The sequence below is a fragment of the Rhinopithecus bieti genome, unplaced genomic scaffold (assembly GCF_001698545.2).
Source record: "Rhinopithecus bieti isolate Rb0 unplaced genomic scaffold, ASM169854v2 scaffold_10354, whole genome shotgun sequence".
In the NCBI taxonomy this organism is placed as follows: domain Eukaryota; kingdom Metazoa; phylum Chordata; class Mammalia; order Primates; family Cercopithecidae; genus Rhinopithecus; species Rhinopithecus bieti.
This window is the reverse complement of record NW_016806491.1, coordinates 1,008,092-1,026,290: the sequence shown is the minus strand read 5'-3', so window position 1 is coordinate 1,026,290 and position 18,199 is coordinate 1,008,092. Positions and strand designations below refer to the sequence as shown.

Below are 18,199 nucleotides of genomic sequence, written 5' to 3'. Positions count from 1 at the left end.
GAAAGGCCATTACAAGAGAGCTCTAAGGCTGTGGCACAGGAGGGAGAACAAAAAATTTTTTTAAAAAATAAAAGAATACCAAAAGAATAAAGGAGGTAGAGAAGAAAGAAAGAAGAGGCCTGGTGCGGTGGCTCATGCCTGTAATCCCAGCACTTTGGGAGGCCAAGGCAGGCAGATCACTTGAGGTCAGGAGTTCAAGATCAGCCTGGCCAAGATGGTGAAACCTCATCTCTACTAAAAATACAAAAATTAGCTGGGCGTTGTGGTGGGCACCTGTAATCAATCCCACCTATTGGGGAGGCTGAGGCAGGAGAATCACGTGTACCCAGAAGGTAGAGGTTTGCAGTGAGCTGAGATCGTGCCACTGCACTCCAGCGTGGGCAACAGAGTGAGGCTCCATCTCAAAAGAAGGAAAGAAAGAAGAAAATGAGCAGGAACGAAGTGGCTATGCTAAAAGTGAAATTGATTGTCACCAGCATTTGCTATGGGCTGGGGGAGGACTGAATAACACAGGTGGTGAACTTGGGGCAGACTCAGTTATCTTTGAAAGACAAAAGATGATCTCTCAAACCCAAAGCCATTGGCTCTTATCCAGAACTTGTTGTTTGTGCCTCCTGTTTCCATTAGACTACCCTCTATCTAGTATTAAAATGGAAGAGATCGCTAATAAAAGTAGAGAGTTAGTATTCTCTGATGCCCTGAATCACTGACACAGGTTTATAAAACGTCTGATATAAAAAGATACTCTCTAAATACAGGCATTCAAACAAGTATTTACCTAAAGTTTAACTTTGATCACATCATGTTAAACTATTCCATAGTTTTATCTGTTCCAACTCTTCTGTATTTCCAGGGCCAGAGGAAATCCAAGAGACAAGCTATGTCCAAAGCTGTAGTCAACCCAGCTCTTTTCTGATAAGGCAGAATTAAAAGAAAAGGGGCTTACATTTCAACACACTTGATCCTCTTCTAAACTTTGCTCACTTCTAGCCCATGATAGGGCACTAGAAAAGTCCCCTGGTATCTCTGAGCCATGATTTCAGTATCAGTATAACCATTATCTCTACTTCCAAGGAACAATGAAAAGGTGAAGTCACTAATAATTTTTAAATATTTTAGGAAAAAGCCATGCAGTCATGCATGCCTATAATCCTAGCTACTTGGGAGGCTGAAGCAGGAGGATTGCTTGAGCCCACAAGTCCGAGACCAGCGTAGGCAACATAGAGAGACCCAGTCCCTTCCCCACAAAAAGCTGACATTAATGAACTAATGATTAATACATATGAATTGCTGGATTCACCCCATCTACATCCTTCAGGAAGGAAGACCCTGGATCTTTCATGCCTCCAGAAACCTACACACAGTCACTTCTTCAGACCCTAAGGGTGTGCACAGGCTTCTATGAAGACAAAGACTGAACTTCACCGGACTGTAGGTGAACAGCTACGTTAAGCCAAGTTTCTCCTAAAAAAATGGGAGGTGTTTTGGGGGGAAAACAATTTTACTTTCTGATTAAATATGATCTTGTAACTGCTTTCCTTGTCATTACAGTTTTTAAAGCACAGTGATTTATTAAAAGATTTAAAGTCCGTGAATCTAAAAAAATCATTATTTTTGGTGCAATTGTTTTTAATGGCCTAACCATTGCCTCCCCTCTGGGAGTTTTATCTGGAGTGTGGGGATTGAAGGTGAGACTCACCTTACCTGTAATTAACTACCATGAAAGCAAGGTTGAAAGGTGCCCAAATCTGCCCTAACAGAACTAATGTGCCTGAGAACACTTTTGCTATTCATGAATAAAATATGGAGTGGAAGCCAGAGAAGTGCAATTTAAGTCTCACCTTAGTTGCCCTATGTTTTCAAACTTAGTACAATGTGGTAAAACTTACAAGGCGCACTCGGTTTAAAAATAAGATCAGAGGTTCCTTCATAAGTCCCACAGACTGAGGGAAATAAAAACTGCATTACATAGCCACCTTCAGTCCACTTCTCTTGCACAGCTCCTGATAAATTGCTTTGCAATTTAACTGGCAAGACTAGTTGGTCCCACATCCCACCCTCAGCGTCCCACCTGCCAGGGTAGATTTCTGAACTTAGTGGGAAAAGCCCCAGGTCTCCAATAAGTGCAGGCACTAAACCAAGCTATTAGGAAGGGGAAAGGGGAGAGGGGTCCATTAGAGAAACGCTTTGCTAGTGGTTCAAAGTACATCTTTTCTCAGAATAGGTCCTTTTTTTTCCTACATTCTACTTCTTAAGTTTGAGAGTAGGTAAATGTAAATTTTTTTTTTTTTTTTTTTTTTTTTGAGATGGAGTCTTGCTCTGTTGCCCAGGCTGGAGTGCAATGGCGCAATCTTGGCTCACTGCAACCTCTGCCTGCCAGGTTCAAGTGATTCACCTGCCTCAGCCTCCTGAGTAGCTGGGATTACAGGCGTGCACCACCACGGCCGGCTAATTCTTTTTTTTTTTTTTTTTGTATTTTTTTTTTTAGTAGAGATGGGGTTTCACCGGTAAATGTAAATTTTACCAAAAATAAAACAAGATTATAATGCAACACGTGAATCAGCCTTTTGAAGCACACAGGAAGGGAAGTCACAACTCCCAAACTCCCCCTCCCAAACCCCACTCCCCAGACCATATCAGCTGGCCTGACAGCCATCAGGAACAGTCCTCGCTGGAATTGCTGACTGAGGAGCCTGTCTGCCACTAGAGAGCAAATGTTCTGACAGAGATTCTGCATCAAGGCCTAAACCCTAAAGTCAAAGCCAGGAAAATCTGGAAAGAACAGAGGTCAAAATATAATGGAGGAAATCTGAGCAGACCACCTATCCACAGCAGGCCCAGGTGGACAGAAACCAGGCTTAAGCAAAGTTTGCCGAGCAAAAATGTTGCTTTTCTCACAATATAAATATATTTAATCTTTTTATAGCAAGATCCCAAGCTGATCCCAAGAGCTCATTCAGAAGGATTTTATTATGCAAGTCACCAAAAATCAGTTACAGGCAAGTTTGCCTTTAGGTTAACAGCTAAGGAGCCTGGAAGTCTGGGCTCTGGGAAAGCCCTTTGTTCCGGGAATCCCGTCCCTCAAGCAGGGCTTTAATTTCACTTCAATTTCAAGTCCCCAAATCAAATTTTAAAAGTGCCCACTTAAAGAACTGCAGAATAAATGAGGGGTCCAGTACTTTTTCTGGACCCTCCAGGCCTCAGGACAGTATCAAATTACAGGGCTTTCCCTCCTGGATGTGGCCCCTCCACCCCCCACTGTTTTTCTTTTTTAAAAAAGAGAATCCCACACACACTCTACTGTGTCCACCATTTCAAATACCTTGCTAATACATCCCTATTCTGCATCTCTCTGGAGTCTTCTAAGAATCTGGGAGGAGCTAACAAATGGAACTTGAATAATAATGAGGCGACTGAACAATTTAATTACAGAAGGTAGCTCTAGAGACTCCAATAAAAGGGCTGAAAGGCTTTATCTACAAAAATGTGGCCTGGTGCTCAACGGTAAGACCAATTACCGGGGGTGCAGAAGACAGAAAGCACAAAGGTGCACACATCAGTTTAAGCAAATGAGGAATCAGCACAAATCATCCCAAGAGAGAAAACACTATGAAAAAGTGTTTTCATAGTGGGAAGGCTGCTTTCTCATCTACCAGGTGCAAGCCATAGTTAACTTTATTTCCTTTCTGATTCATTGAAAGTCGTGCCTGCCAGATGTAGAATAATGAAACTACCCTCGTGAGAAAAGCTTTGTATAGAGAATTTAAAATAAGTTCAGTGAATTCTCAATAAAAGTTCTTTAAAAATCAATAGTCAAAAAGGTACTTGTATCTCTCACACGATTTCTTCAGTGTGAAATATTAAACTTAGTTCCTTCTCTTGGATGCATACAGTTTCACTGAGAATAACATCATGTTTAACAGCCGCTTTCTATTGACCTTTCCAAGTGACCTTACAATAAAGGAACTTTTGCTCGCTTCTGAGGGAAACTAAAAAAAGTTTAACCTTTCTGGAATACCAAAAGGCTCTCAACTTCCTTAGACCTTAAGAAAACGCAGGAAGCCCCCACAAGCTGAACGACTGCTAAAACCCGCTTCTAGAACAGGAAAAAGAGTTTGCTTCAATGGCAAAGAATTCCCCCGCCGCGCGCTCACTCCGGGGCAGGCACTGCCATGTCCAGGTGGTGATACCGAGAGCAGATAAGGTGTCCTGACAACCGTATTTGCGTGGATCCCGGGAAACCTGCGGCCACTCGGCGACTCCCGGAACAGCTTGGCGAGCATCCCCCCGCCGCCCCGCGGGTCTCCCCAGCCAACACCTGGGTGGACCCCTCCTGCGGCGACGCGGGGCGAGACTGACACCCGCAGCTGCCGACGACCCTGCCAGTCACGCTGCCGCCGGCTGCCTTTTTTTAGCCACGACATCTGACTCTGGCTTCAACAGCACCGTTCAGGGAGAGAGGTCCCAGGGTGCGCCTGTGGTCCCCTCCCCTTCCCAACCGCCAGACGCTGCGGAGAACTTGGGGTGAGGGGCGCGGGAGGCACCGGCTCTGAAGGGGGCAGAAGCGCGCGCTCCTCCGGCCCAGACGCTTCCTCCCTCCTTCCCCTTTTCCACCGATACTGGTTGCCCCTCCACCACCAGCACCGCGCTCCCTCATTTGGCAGCTCGAGGTCACGCTTCTGGCGTCCCTCCCCACCCCAACCCCTCAACTCCGCTCCCCTGGACCCCCTCCAAGTCGGTGACCAGCGCACTGCCGGGCTGGGGGCGGGAAGATGCCAAGGGGAGGAAAGGGGCACCAGCCGAGGACGCGGGGGCCAGGCGCTCACCTCCCTCCTCTGTGCCGCTGTCCGGATCCGCGTCCGAGGAGTCGGGCCCGTCTCCGTAGTCCGCTAGCCCCACCAGCTCATCCTCCTCCTCCTCCTCCTCCGCGTCGTCCTCGTCCTGCGGCTGCGGCTTCCCCAGCACCTGGCTCATCGCGCCCACCGGCCGGCCGGCCCGGGGACGGCGGGGCTCCCGGGGTGGGGGCCAAGCCTCCTAGCTGGCCGTCCGCAGCCTATTTCTGAAGCGGAGGTTTGTCTAGAGCTCGGCCGGGGCCGGCGGAAGCGGGGCCGCGCGTCCCCGGCGGGCGGCGCCCAGGTCCGGGTCCCGCGGTTCCCAGCGCGCCCGAAGCCCCCTCCCCCGCCCCGCCCGCCGGCGGAGGAGTCAGCCGGAGCGCGGCAGTTCCTCCCGGAGGAGAGAGAGAGAGAGACTGCGTGACCCGAGTCACCTGACACACACTGTCACACACTCACATACACACCCCGCACGGGCGCGCGCCCGCCTGGCCGCGGGCACCACTCGGCGGGGCGCTGGGCCGAGGACACACACGCACACGCACGAGGAGAGCAGGGAGGCGCGGGGCCCCTGCACCCTTCCAGACACTCACACACAGACACACGCCCTGTACACGGGGCCCCCGGGACGCCTCGCCGTCACCCACCGCGGCTGCGCGCCAGGGGCCCCCACGCGCCGCTCCTTCACGTGGTCCCCGCACAGGCGGGGGAGGGGGCGCCGCACACCCTGCATGTCCCCCCGTCGTCCCACTCCCACACGCACAAACACCCGCAGAGCCCATACCGTGGGCGGATGCCTCCTGCTTACAGTCCCGAGCTAGGGTCCCAAGTGGGTGGCCTCCCAACACTGTGGCGCGCCCAGATCCCCCACCCCAGAGCAGCGTGCCCAGGACACCTTGTGGAAGCTCAAGAGCCCCAGACGGAGAACTCAGATAAATGCACAGTGGAGGCGCAGTCTCCATAGCAATTGTCTTTCAGTGTGCCTTTATGGTTCAAAGTGCTTCCCACCAAGAATATTCAAAAAGCAGGCCTACCCAGATGTAAATGTTTCTGAAGAAATCACATGACTCGTGGCTGCTTAGACTAAATAATTCCTCTGCAGCCTTTTGGAAAAGGTCTCAGTGTATAACACACTCAGGGGCTATTCATGGCCACCTCCTCATGTCTCATTGTTGCATAGACTGTAATCCCACATAAATAAAATATTTCAAGGCTTTTGTGGGAGTAGGGGAGTGGCGGTGGTGGGGGGGCAATTCTCAAATAGGAATAGCAGCAACGTGGAGTGAGACTCTAAAACCTGCATTCCTCCTTCACAAGCTTTTCACCACGGAACACACTGTACCCACCCTTTCTGGGTACTGCAAAAAATCACGTGGATGAACTTCCTTCTGTGGAGTACAATAAGAAAAAACCGGCTGGTCAGCATCATGATCCAGCTCCTACAGGTGCCAGCAGCTCAGCCGGTGGAGCGGTGCAGAACCGGAGGGAAGAAGCTCGGGCAGGAGACTCTCGGGGCCCAAGGGTGCTAACCTCCATACGAAACATTTATTAACCACCTCCTATATGCTGGGGGCTGGGCTAAGTAGGGGGTCCAAGAATGCTCAGGGCCGTGTTCCTGCCCTGAAAGAGCTCGCAGTCTACCAAATCATGACTCATGTCCTGGATTTTTTTAATTTCTGAGTGTAGAAGGTGGATGCAGACACTTTCCAGAAGGTGGCTGCTTCTAATTGGAAAGGTCCTGAGATTTTCCAAGGGAGGCAGGCAGTATAATTTGGTATGACTGTATCAGTTAAGGTCCTTCCCAGGATTAAATAAATGGTACATGCAAACTGAAGCCTTCAAGTGAAGGAACAATTTACAGGGGTGTAGACAGAGTTCAGGGAATCAATGCAGGTATTAGCAATAGTGGGAAGAAAATACCACCCCTAAATTTACAGGAGTGAAGGAAGGGAACTATAGTCCTGGAGAAGGGCCACAAAACAGGAGCTGTAACTGATGAGGAAGCTGCTGCTGCCAGCACTGCCTCACATCAGAAGAGAGCAAAGAGATACCCTGACCTCTCTCTCTCTCTCTCTCTCTCCATCCATCCTCCCTCCACTCTCCTGTGTCACCCATTGGCCAAACCCATCTGGTAGCCAGAAGGCAAGGGAGCCTGGAACCTAGTCCAGGACAGAGCTTGGTTAGGGAGGGCAGGGAGTGGGTCCCAGGGTGGGGTGAGGTGCAAGGAGCATCACCAACACAAGCAGGCACTACTTACTCCCATCAGAGGCAAGTTACTTAAGCTCTTCTAAACTTGATTGCTTATCAATAGAATATCACTCCTTGTAAGGATTATTAGGAAGATTAAATGAGGGGGAAAAAATCTCAGGTACTTACAAAGCTCATTTCCTAGGAGTAATTTTCCTAGCCTATTTTCATCCCTTCCATCAAAGGAAACCTCAGGGAGGAGGGCCTCCCAGAGTGTGGCTGAGGACTTTCAGCTATCCTATAGCTAGCCCACCAGCCTCAAGAGGTCTTTGAACTGGCCTGATTCAAACTGCAAATAATAATTTAGGAGATCCTAGAAGACTGTCCAAGGTCAACCCAGACTCAGATGTATAGGGCATTCCTGGGCAGGTTGCCAAGTGTGTATGCCCCATGGACCCAAGGGATCAGGAAAGGGCAGGTCATAATCCAACAGCCCCACTGTGCCTATGGACCAGAAAGGACAGAAATGTCTGATGATCCTCTAACTTCCCCAAGAAGAGCGATCTTAGAAGGAAACAGTAGATTGTGGCACACTCCAAGATACTTGAGAATTGGACCATTCTTTTTTTTTCCTTCTTTTAGCATGGAGTCTCACTCTGTCACCCTGGATGGAGTGCAGTGGCATGATCTCAGCTCACTACAACCCCTGCCTCCCGGGTTCAAGCGATTCTCCTGCCTCAGCCTCCCGAGTAGCTGGGACTACAGGCATGCACCACCACACCCAACTAATTTTTGTATTTTTAGTAGAGACAGGGTTTCACCATGTTGGCCAGGCTGGTCTCGAACACCTGACTCAGTTCACCCACCTCGACCTCCCAAAGTGCTGGGATTACAGGCATGAGCCACCACACCCTGCCTGGACCATTCTTAAGAATAGAATAAAATCCCACACAAAAATCATTAGAAGTCAAATCCTCAATTATATTCTAACCCAAGCTAGATAAAAGAGTCACATACAGATTTAAGATATTCTAATTTACTACCATTTCAGAAATGTATAGTTGAACAGAACAGGAAAAGCCTTGATTGCTTTTTTTCTTTTGCTGACATCATTTCAATACTGTCAGCTTTCAAAGAAGAGATATGTTGAAAATATCCTAGAAATAGAAGTTCTTGAATTTAAAAAATCATGTGTGTAGAATCTTTCTGAATTTAAATAAAAACTGAAAAAAACTACAAGAACCCTGAAAGCCTTTAAGACACTCAGCGTGGGATCTGCTCAGTGAATTGGCTGCTGCCTTGGCTGCTCTGGACTGGAGCTCAGCCTATGTCTGGGGATGTCTCCCTGGGAGAGTGCTCCGAAGAATGTGAGGATTTGTCTCTGGGCTACCCATGGTTTTTGCTGTTGTATGTAACCATGGCAAGTATGTAACCATGCCTTATACTTGACAGGTGCTTAATAAATGCTTATGGAAAGAAAGAGAAAGGGGAGAAAGAAAAGAAGGAGAGAAGGAAGGAAGGGAGGGAGGAAGGGATGAAGAAAAGAAGGGTGGGAAGAAGGGAAGAAGATAGTATATGGTTCTTCACACAGATCTAGCCTATTTCTAAGAGAAACTTCAGGAAGAAATAGCAGCCAAGTTTTCTACTTGCTCCAAACCTTGGGAAATGCGTGGTAAATAAAAGTGTGGGTAAATATGAAGTGTTAACTATAAGACAGCAACTAGGAATGAGCTGACATGCAAAAAGAGCATAAGTCTTAGGCCTTCATCTGTCCAAGACTGCCTGAGATCTGAAGAGACTACAATATCATGATGACTAAAGGCTTATTTTATTTAAACTAACTTTTCCTTCTACAAAAAAAAAAAAAAAAAAACTCTTAACTTTTAGACATTTTTAGCATCATGAAAGAAGATCTTTGTCTATTACCCATTAAAATTTAGCCAGCTAACATTTACTGAGATTTTCTACAAATGAGGAGGCACTGTTCCTAGATAATATGAACTTTAAAATAATCCCTTTAAGAATGTGATATCATCCCCTCTACTTTATAGATAAGAAAACTCAAGTTAAACAAGTCACCCAAGGTACTGCACAGAATGGATGGAGAAACTACTTTGGAACTCAAACAGCCTGACATGAAACCTTAGTCCAAGCTTATACACCCCGTGGCCCAGGATGGCTTTGAAAGCAGCCCAACACAAATCCATAAATTTTCTTAAAACATTATGAGATATTTTTACTTTTTTTTTTTTTTTTTTGTAGCTCATCAACTGTCATTAGTGTTAGCATATTTTATATGTGGCTCAAGACAATTAACTCTTCTTCTTCCAATGTGGCCCAGGGAAGTCAAAAGATTGGACACCCCTGCCTTGGTCCTATTTAATGGCCTTAGGCTAAACTCTACATTAAAGCCGTTGAACTGAAAAGGGTAGAAGGGAAGTGATGAGCTGCTCCCAATCTCCTAAGTAAAGAAGCAAAGCTCATATAGACACTCAAAAAATGGATCTGTTGCTTCAGCCAGATTTAATTTGCAGGATACACTGAGAGGAAAGGGGGGAAAAAACTGAAAAGCTTCCTAACCAACAAAAGAAAGAAAACTTCTTGTTATAATACAATTGTGGATTGTCATCATTCCTTTTACTAGGAAGACGAATGGCAAGTGATTTAGTACCCTTTCTGGTTTATGTTATTTCTATACTGTATGCTAAGCCAACGTGTAAAATCCAAGTGTACTTTGGCTTGAAAATTTGAATTTTAAAGGCAAGAAGTTTGTTTCCTAATTTCAGTGTATTATTTTGCTGTTACCAGTTAGATGTCTTGTGATGACAAGGAATATGAGAGCTATTTAAAAGAAACCTGTACAATGTAGGCAGAGTAATTGCAGTTCTGAATAGGGCAAGCAATTAAATACAGCCTGCATCCTGCATCTTAGGGTATTTTGAGGCATCTCATGGCATTGTGCCTGGTTCCTGGGATTCACATGTTGAAAGCTTTTCACGCTTTCTTTTTAAATATGTATTTAAAGCTATTCATCCTCTCTTGAAGCAAGCAAAGGAAAGAGCCTTCTACAGAATCTTGCTGGACTCATTCTAACCCAGGGAAGCCAAACAAATTTCTAAAGAGGGCAGCTCACAGCCTCCAGTTCACCTAAGACATTTGATGATCTAATGAAATCATTAAAATTATTGAATAATTTTGAGAGGCAATCCCTCATGAAAGAGATCTTATTAAAATGTTTTACAATTCAAAAAACATGCACATAGTAAAATAGTCCAACAACACAAAAGAATATCTAACGAAATCTAGTTTCTCTCTCTCTTGACCTACAGCCCCCCAGTTCTCTCTAGAGGGAAACACTTGGTCTTTAAATGTGCAGACATACTCATAACCATTACAGAGATTATATTTTATAACTTCATCACTTTAACAGTTGATGAACATTTTTTAAAGAAAGAAAATGAAGAAGATGGAATTTTCAGATCTGTGCTTTGAAGGAAAAAAACAGAGGGAGGTGAAAGAGTAGCTGAGGGTGAGGGAAGGAGGCTGATTTTGATGAGGTAGCCAGAGAAGAGCTCTCTAAAAAGGTGACATTTTAGCTGACCAGGAGAAGGAGAGAGCAAAATGAAAGTCAGGATGAAGAGTGTTTCCGAGGAACTGCTGTTTTCAGCAACTGAAAAAACCAAGAAGGGGCAGGGTTTGGTGATGGAGGAAAAAAAAGGCCAATGTAATGAAAGAGCAGGAGGATGGCAGGCACAAGGGACAGGCAGTTTTTTCAGCCAGGATAGGGAGTTTGGATTGTATTCTAAGTGCCACTGAAAGCACTGAAGAAGTTTAAGAAGGGAGGTGGCTAGACGCAGTGGCTTACATCTGTAATATCAGCACTTTGGGAGACCAAGACAGCATAATCTTTTTGAGCCCAAGAGTTCTTGACCAATCTGGGCAACACAGGACACCTTGTCTTTACCAAAAAATAGAAAAAATTAGCCAGGCATGGTGGCATGCAACTGTAATCCTAGCTACTCAGGAGGCTGAGGTGGGAGGATTGCCTGAGCCAAAAGGTCGAGGCCGGAGTGAGCTGAAATTGTGCCACTGCACTCCAGCCTGGGTGACAGAGCAAGACCCCTCCCCCCACCGAAAAAAAGGAAGGAAGGAAGGAAGGAAGGAAGGAAGGAAGGAAGGAAGGAAGGAAGGAAGGAAGGAAGGAAGGAAGGAAGGAGAGAAAGGGAAGGAGGGAGGGAGGGAGGTGGGTGAAATGTGTTATATGCTTTTCTTAAAGCTCACTCTGGGCCAGGTATGGTGGCTCATGCCTATAGCCCCAACACTTTGGGAAGCAGAGACAGGAGGATCACTTGAGGCCAGGAGGTCAAGACCAGCCTGGGCAGCAGAGCAAGACCATGCCTCTATAAAAAAAAAAAAATTAAAAATTAGCTGGGCATGGTGCTGTAAGCCTGTAGTCCCAGCTGCTCAGGAGGTTACAGTGAGCTACAGTAGTGCCACTGCATTCCGGTATGGGCAACTAGGCAAGACCTTGTTTCAAAAAATAAGAAATAAAATTAAAAACATAAATAAATACAAGCTCACTCTGTTAGATTGTTTCCAAGGTGGCCGCAACCATCCATCTCACCTCACACGCCTTTTTGCAAATGGGCCTTTGCCATTTCTCCCTCTGTTTCCACTTCTCCTGAATCTGGGCAGGCCCTGTGACTTGCTTTAACTAACAGAATGTGATAGAAGTGACAGGGACATAGTGCAACTTCTGAGAACGGACTATAAGAGGACTTGCTGCTTTCTTGGAGCCTTGAGCCATATGGAAAGAATACTGGGCCAGCCTGCTGGAGAGTCCCCATGGATAGTGAGGTCGTGGAGGATACCAGAGCACGAGGCCCCAGTGTTCCAGCCATCCCTGCTGAGGGGCTAGACATGTGAGTGACACCACCTTGGGTTCTCCAGCCCAAACTTCAGTCATGTGAGAAAGCAACACAGCCTTCCTATTCCAGTTGAACTTGTCCTGCTCAGCTAACCCATATAATTGTGAGCAAATAAAATGACTATTTCTTGTTTTTTTTTTTTTTTTTTTTTTTTTAATTATTAAGTGGCCGGGCGCAGTGGCTCACGCCTGTAATCCCAACACTTTGGGAGGCCAAGGTGGGCAGATCACCTGAGGTCAGGAGTTCAAGACCAGCCTGGCTAAATGGTGAAACCCTGTCTCTACTAAAAGTACAAAAATTAGCCAGGCATGGTGGCTGGCACTGCTTGTCCCAGCTACTCAGGAGGCTGAGGCAGGAGAATCACTTGAACCCAGGAGTGGAGGTTGCAGTGAGCTGAAATCGTGCCATTGCATTACAGCCTGGGTGACAAGAGTAAAACTCCGTCTCAAAAAAAAAAAAAAAAAAAAAAAGATTTGGGGTGGGCTGGACGAAGTGGCTCACGCCTGTGATCCTAGCACTTTGTGAGGCCGAGGTGGGCGGATCACTTGTCAGGAGTTCGAGATCAGCCTGGCCACCATGGTAAAATCCCGTCTCTACTAAAAACACAGATAAACTAGCTGGGCATGGTGGTGCGCATCTGTAGTCCCAACTACTTGGGAGGCTGAGGCACAAGAATCATTTAAGCCTGAGGGGTAGAAGTTACAGTGAGCCAAGATTACACCATTGCACTCCAGTCTGAGCGACAGAGAGACTCTGTCTAAAAAAAAAAAAAAAAAAAAAAAAAAAGGAAGATTTGAGGTCATTTGTTCTGCAGCAGTAGATAACTGATAAACTGATGAACATATTCTGGCTGATATGGGAAAAATGGATTGTAGAGGACTTACAGGTGGAAGCAGAAATAACAGGTAGGCCACTGGAGTTGTGAGAGAAATGAGTGAGAACAGTGGAAAGGGAGAGAAGTCGATAAACTTGAGATAAATTTTGGAGGTGGAACAGATAAGACGTATTGACAGATTTAATGTGGGTGGTCAGGGAAAGGACTGCTCCCAAGTATTTGGTTTGAGCAACCGGATGTAAGGTAATGCTGTTTATCAAAATAAGTAAGACCCAGATAGGAACAGAATTGGGAGGTGAGAAGTGAATCAGGGTCCTAGATTTCTAACATCGTAGTTACTGTGTATTGCTACAGAGCAATCTCTCTTAATCCTGCAATTTTGGCCATTTCTTAGATGTCTATCATGTTGTCGTTGAAATAAATAAATGAAGTTTTCTGACTGCAAGCCATGAATGAACTAAAGATGACTTTTGTGATTATCCAAAAAAATGTCTCAACCTAGTGAGATGGAATTGCTACATAGGAACTTTTATTAAAAATTTACTTTTAGGCAGGGTGCGGTGGCTCACGCCTGTAATCCGAGCACTTTGGAAGGCCAAAGCAGATGGATCACTTGAGGTCAGAAATTCAAGACCAGCCTGGCCAACATGGTGAAACTCCATCTCTAGTCTCTACTAAAAATACAAAAATTAGCCGGTCGTGGTGGCGCCGTGCCTGTAATCTGAGCTACTCAGGAGGTTGAGGCAGGAGAATCACTTGAATCCGGGAGGCAGAAGTTGCAGTATGCCGAGATTGTGCCATCGCACTCAGGCCTGGGTGACAGAGCAAGACTCCATCTCAAAAATAAATAAATAAATAAATAAAATAAAAATAAATTGGCCGGGCATGGTGGCTCACACCTGTAATCACAGCACTTTGGGAGGCTGAGGCAGGTGGATCATGAGGTCAGGAGTTCAAGACCAGCCTGGCCAAGATGGTGAAACCCCGTCTCTACTAAAAATACAAAAAAAATCAGCCAGGCGCAGTAGCAGGTGCCTGTAATCCCAGCTACTTGGGAGGCTGAGGCAAGAGAATCGCTTGAACTCAGGGGAAGGAGGTTGCAGTAAGCCGAGATCGTACCACTGTACTCCAGCCTGGGCGACAGAGTGAGACTCTGTCTCAACAACAATAACAACAAAATAAATAAATAAATAAAAATTAACTTTTATCCGGGTTCAGTGGCAGGTGCCTGTAAGTCCCAGCTACTTGGGCACCTGAGATTGAAGGATCACTTAAGCTCAGGACTGCAAGGCCAGTGTGGGCAACATACCAAGATCCTGTCTCTAAAAAACAAATTTAACTTTTTATTCATATGGACTTTTAAGGACAAGCTTCTGATATAAATAGTGCTATCACATGAGAGCAGAAAGCTGTCTCTTGACAACAGAGTCAGCAGTACAGAGGTATTAAATGCTCCACATGTCTGTAGATTGGTTTGGACTTGGCAACCCCTGCTTTGGATGGGAGAGTTACACCAACTTATATATTCAATGATATAAGTAAGCAGATACTCCAAGAGAAACAGCCTTATTAAAAATTCACTAGAATGAAGACTCAGAACTGTCACTTACACATACTGTTTTACATTACCGCAGAAAAATAGCAGGCACTATCAGTCAACTACCTCCAAGCCATTCCCAAACCTTCTTCAAGCCCACTTTCCAAATTAGAGAAGGGAAAATCAGACACTTTCTGAGACTCTTTCACATCTGTTCTTCCTGCTGTAAGGAGGAATCCTGCTAGGGAACTTCTAGGAAAGAGTTTGCTTCCTGATAAAAGAGGCTGATGAATCAGAAGAGTTCCCTGATACCACCATTTCCCAATTTGAACCCCATTTGTAAGAACATGGTACTTGGAGGTGGGGAGTCCATCTTGCAACCATGAAATAACCATGCAACCCTGAGGTTGAAGATAAAAGTCCATGATGGGAATAGCAGTGTAAAGAGAGGAAAGCTCCAGATGACCTTGCTGAGCAGGTGCACGCTAACTGGGAATGCCTACCGCAAACTTCTTTTTTTTTTCACCCAACAAGAAGCCATAACTTTATTAATAATACAAACAGCACAAATTTCAAACCAAGCTGCAGTTAGTCTTTTGAAACACACACAAAAAGTCCTCATCTTCAGATTACATTAATTCCATGATAGCATTTACAATATCAGCACTGTTGTTCTTCAGGACTCGGACTGCCTTTGCTCACACATTTGCTTGTGACAAGACCAATCCTATATCCTTAAGTTTCATACCTGTCTCTTCAAACTCCTCCTCTTCCTTCTCCTCTTGTACAGTTAAGTCTGTATGTTTTCTTGAATGTTTGAGACAATTTCACCTTGAACTTTGAACTTCTCAGCAGCTCTTAGCTGTGCTTGCTGAGATAAATCTTTGATCTTAGTTTCCCCCCATAAACTGTGTAGGTGTTTGAAGCTAGGCTCTTGTAGACATCTGGTTTTGTGATAACAAAGAGGATATTCTTAGATTTCGGGATAGCGACTCTAGTAACCCTCGTAGTCCCTCGTAGCCTTTCACAGACCCAGTTCGGACGTAGCCATAGCCTTCTGTGATTTCTCTTCTTTTCTTTCTTTCTCTCTTTTGAGATGGAGTTTCACTCTGTCTCCCAGGCTGGAGTGCAGTGGCGCAATCTCAGCTCACTGCAACCTCTGCCTCCTGGGTTCAAGTGATTCTCCTGCCTCAGCCTCCTGAATAGCTGGGATTACAGGCATGCACCACCATGCTCAGCTAATTTTTGTATTTTTAATAGAGACTAGAGATGAGGTTTCACCATGTTGCCCAGGTTGGTCTCGAACTCCTGACCTCAAGTGATCCATCTGCCTCGGCCTACCAAAGTGCTGGGATTACAGATGTGAGCCACGGTGCCTGGCCATGTGCCTACCCTTCACTCCAACTGTATTTTGCTTTCTTGACTGGTTCTTCATTGAATGCGGCTGCTGCTGCCACCTGGGCTTGTGTGGAATTTTGTTCCTTGAGTTCTGATACTGATTCTTCACTGTCAGATTAAGTGCCAGATCTGTGCAGGGAATATAAAGATGGCAGCAGAAAGAGTCCACACTTCTTATTTCAGGAGAAAATTATAAGTCTATTCCTTAAGCCAGTGCTTCCCCACCTTGTCTGGTAATGGCACACATAGAAAATGATACTACTTGGGCCTAAGCAGTGGCTCACTCCTGTAATTCCAGCACTTTGGAAGACTGAGGTGGGAGGACTGCTTGAAGCCAGGAGTTCAAGACCAACCTGGGCAATATAGCAAAACTCCCATTTCTACAAAGAAATTTAAAAATTGGCTGAGGCAGGAGGATCGCTTGAGCATAGGAGTTCAAGGCCACGGTGAGCTGTGATCGCACCACTGCATTTCAGCCTGAGCAACAGAATAAGACCCCATCTCTTACAAGAAAAGAAAAAAAAAAGACACTATTTGTATGGTGCACTGGTGTGTAAATGGACAGGCTACTTACAGCCAGAGGTGACTGGCCCGAAGACTTTAGTCACCCTCAGGCCTTGCCTAGCTGCCCTAAAGGCTGAGGGGATCAAAAACTTGACCATAGCTATAAGCCATTTATGGCACACAAGTGATGGTGGCAAACTAGTTGGCAAGTTCAGCTTAAGCCATGTGGGTGGGGTGCTGTAAACTTTGCAGCAACTGACACAATAGATATCCTTTATGAGTGGAGGGAAGAAAGGATGGATGAAGCTTGATCATACACTTGGTGATGAAATTCAGGAGTCATATCATATTCAGAAGATCCTGCTAAAGGTGTCTCTGGATATTATAGGAGACAATTAAGACTCCTCAAGAAAGGGACCATGGCTGGGTGCAGTGGCTCATCCCTATAATTCCAGCACTTTGTGAGGCCAAGGCAAGAGGACCACTTGAAGTCAGGAGTTCAAGACCAGCTTGAGCAACAAAGCAAGACTCCATCTCTACCAAAAATAAAGAATAAAATTACCTAGACACAGTGGCATGTGCCTGTAGTCCCAGCTACTTGGGAGGCAGAGGCAGAAGAACCACTTAAGCCCAGGAGTTTGAGGCTGCAGTAAGCTACGATGGCACCACTGCACTCCAGCCTAGGTGACAGAGAGTAAGACCCTGTCTCAAAAAACACTGGAGGGGGGACCTTGCTTTTACTTCTCTCTGCACTTTTCCCTTTGTTTTTCTCTCTGCATGAAAACTGGCTTTCTTTGCTTTTCCCACCAGAGGGCAGGAGACAGCTGCCCCACCTTCCTGGTCCCAGTGATAGTGGGCCCATCCTCTGGAATCAGGGTACCTGGGTTTAAATCCTAGTTCCATCCTAAGTAGCTGTGTGACCTATAGCAAGTTACTTAACCTCTCTGTGCCTCGATTTACTCATCTCTAAACTAGTGATAATGTAATATACCTCAGTAGGGTTGTGGGAAGGAATTAAATCCATTAACCTGTACAAAATAATTTAGGACCATGTATTACTCTGTTTTCATGCTGCTGATACAGACATACCTGAGACTGGGCAATTTTACAAAAGAAAGAGGTTTAATTGGACTTACAGTTCCACTTGGCTGGGGAAGCCTCACAATCACGGTGAAAGGCAGGGAGGAGCAAGTCCTGTCTTACACCGATGGCAGCAGGCAAAGAGAGAATGAGGAAGACGCAAAAGCGGAAAACCCTGATAAAACCATCAGATCTTGTGAGACTTATTCACTACCAGGAGAACAGTACGGGGAAACCATCCCCATGATTCAATTATCTCCCACGGGGCCCCTCCCACAACACATGGGAATTATGGGAGTACAATTCAAAACGAGATTTGGGTGGGGACACAAAGCCAAACCGTATTAGACAATAATCACTATGTAAGTGTTAAGCTATTATTATCTTTAATTCCCGGGCAAGAAAATCTGATTGGCTGAGTTTGAGCCAATGTTTCACTCCTGGCCTAATCCCCTAATCGTGCACTATATATCACTATGTACTAGTCCTCTAGAGCATTTATCTCAATTGCAATTTAAGATTTGAATGAGGACTGTATTCACCACTAGACTGTGGGACCATCTTCTTTTGTCCACCATTCTATTCTCAGTGCCTAGCACAGTAGCTATAATATGGATGAAATATAATTCTAGTGTATACTACTTACATTGTATTTTATGTGCAGCATAAACATATAATATAAATATAAACATAAATAGCTTGATGGTGGTCAAGTCCCAATAAATACGTGTTGATGACTGAATTGATGTTCCCCTCCACTATGGCTGGAGATGCCGCTGTGTGGCTGCAGAGGTCTACCCTCAGGGATGGAGAGGTGGTTCCTAATAAAGCGGTATAAGCCGAACAGAAACCTCCAAATATATCTGCCATTGCCAGGCACAGGGAACACAAAGTCAAA

General features: G+C 45.6%; 1 protein-coding gene across 1 annotated transcript in view; it reads right to left on the bottom strand.

Moving 5' to 3' along the window:
* The window catches only part of RRAGD (Ras related GTP binding D), a 47,609-nt gene extending 42,146 nt beyond the window's left edge, over nucleotides 1–5,463 (bottom strand). The window contains 1 exon segment of the mRNA XM_017876806.1: nucleotides 4,827–5,463. Coding sequence (XP_017732295.1) covers nucleotides 4,827–4,974 — 148 coding nt within the window. The 5' untranslated portion in view covers nucleotides 4,975–5,463.
* Between the last annotated feature and the right edge of the window lie 12,736 nt (nucleotides 5,464–18,199).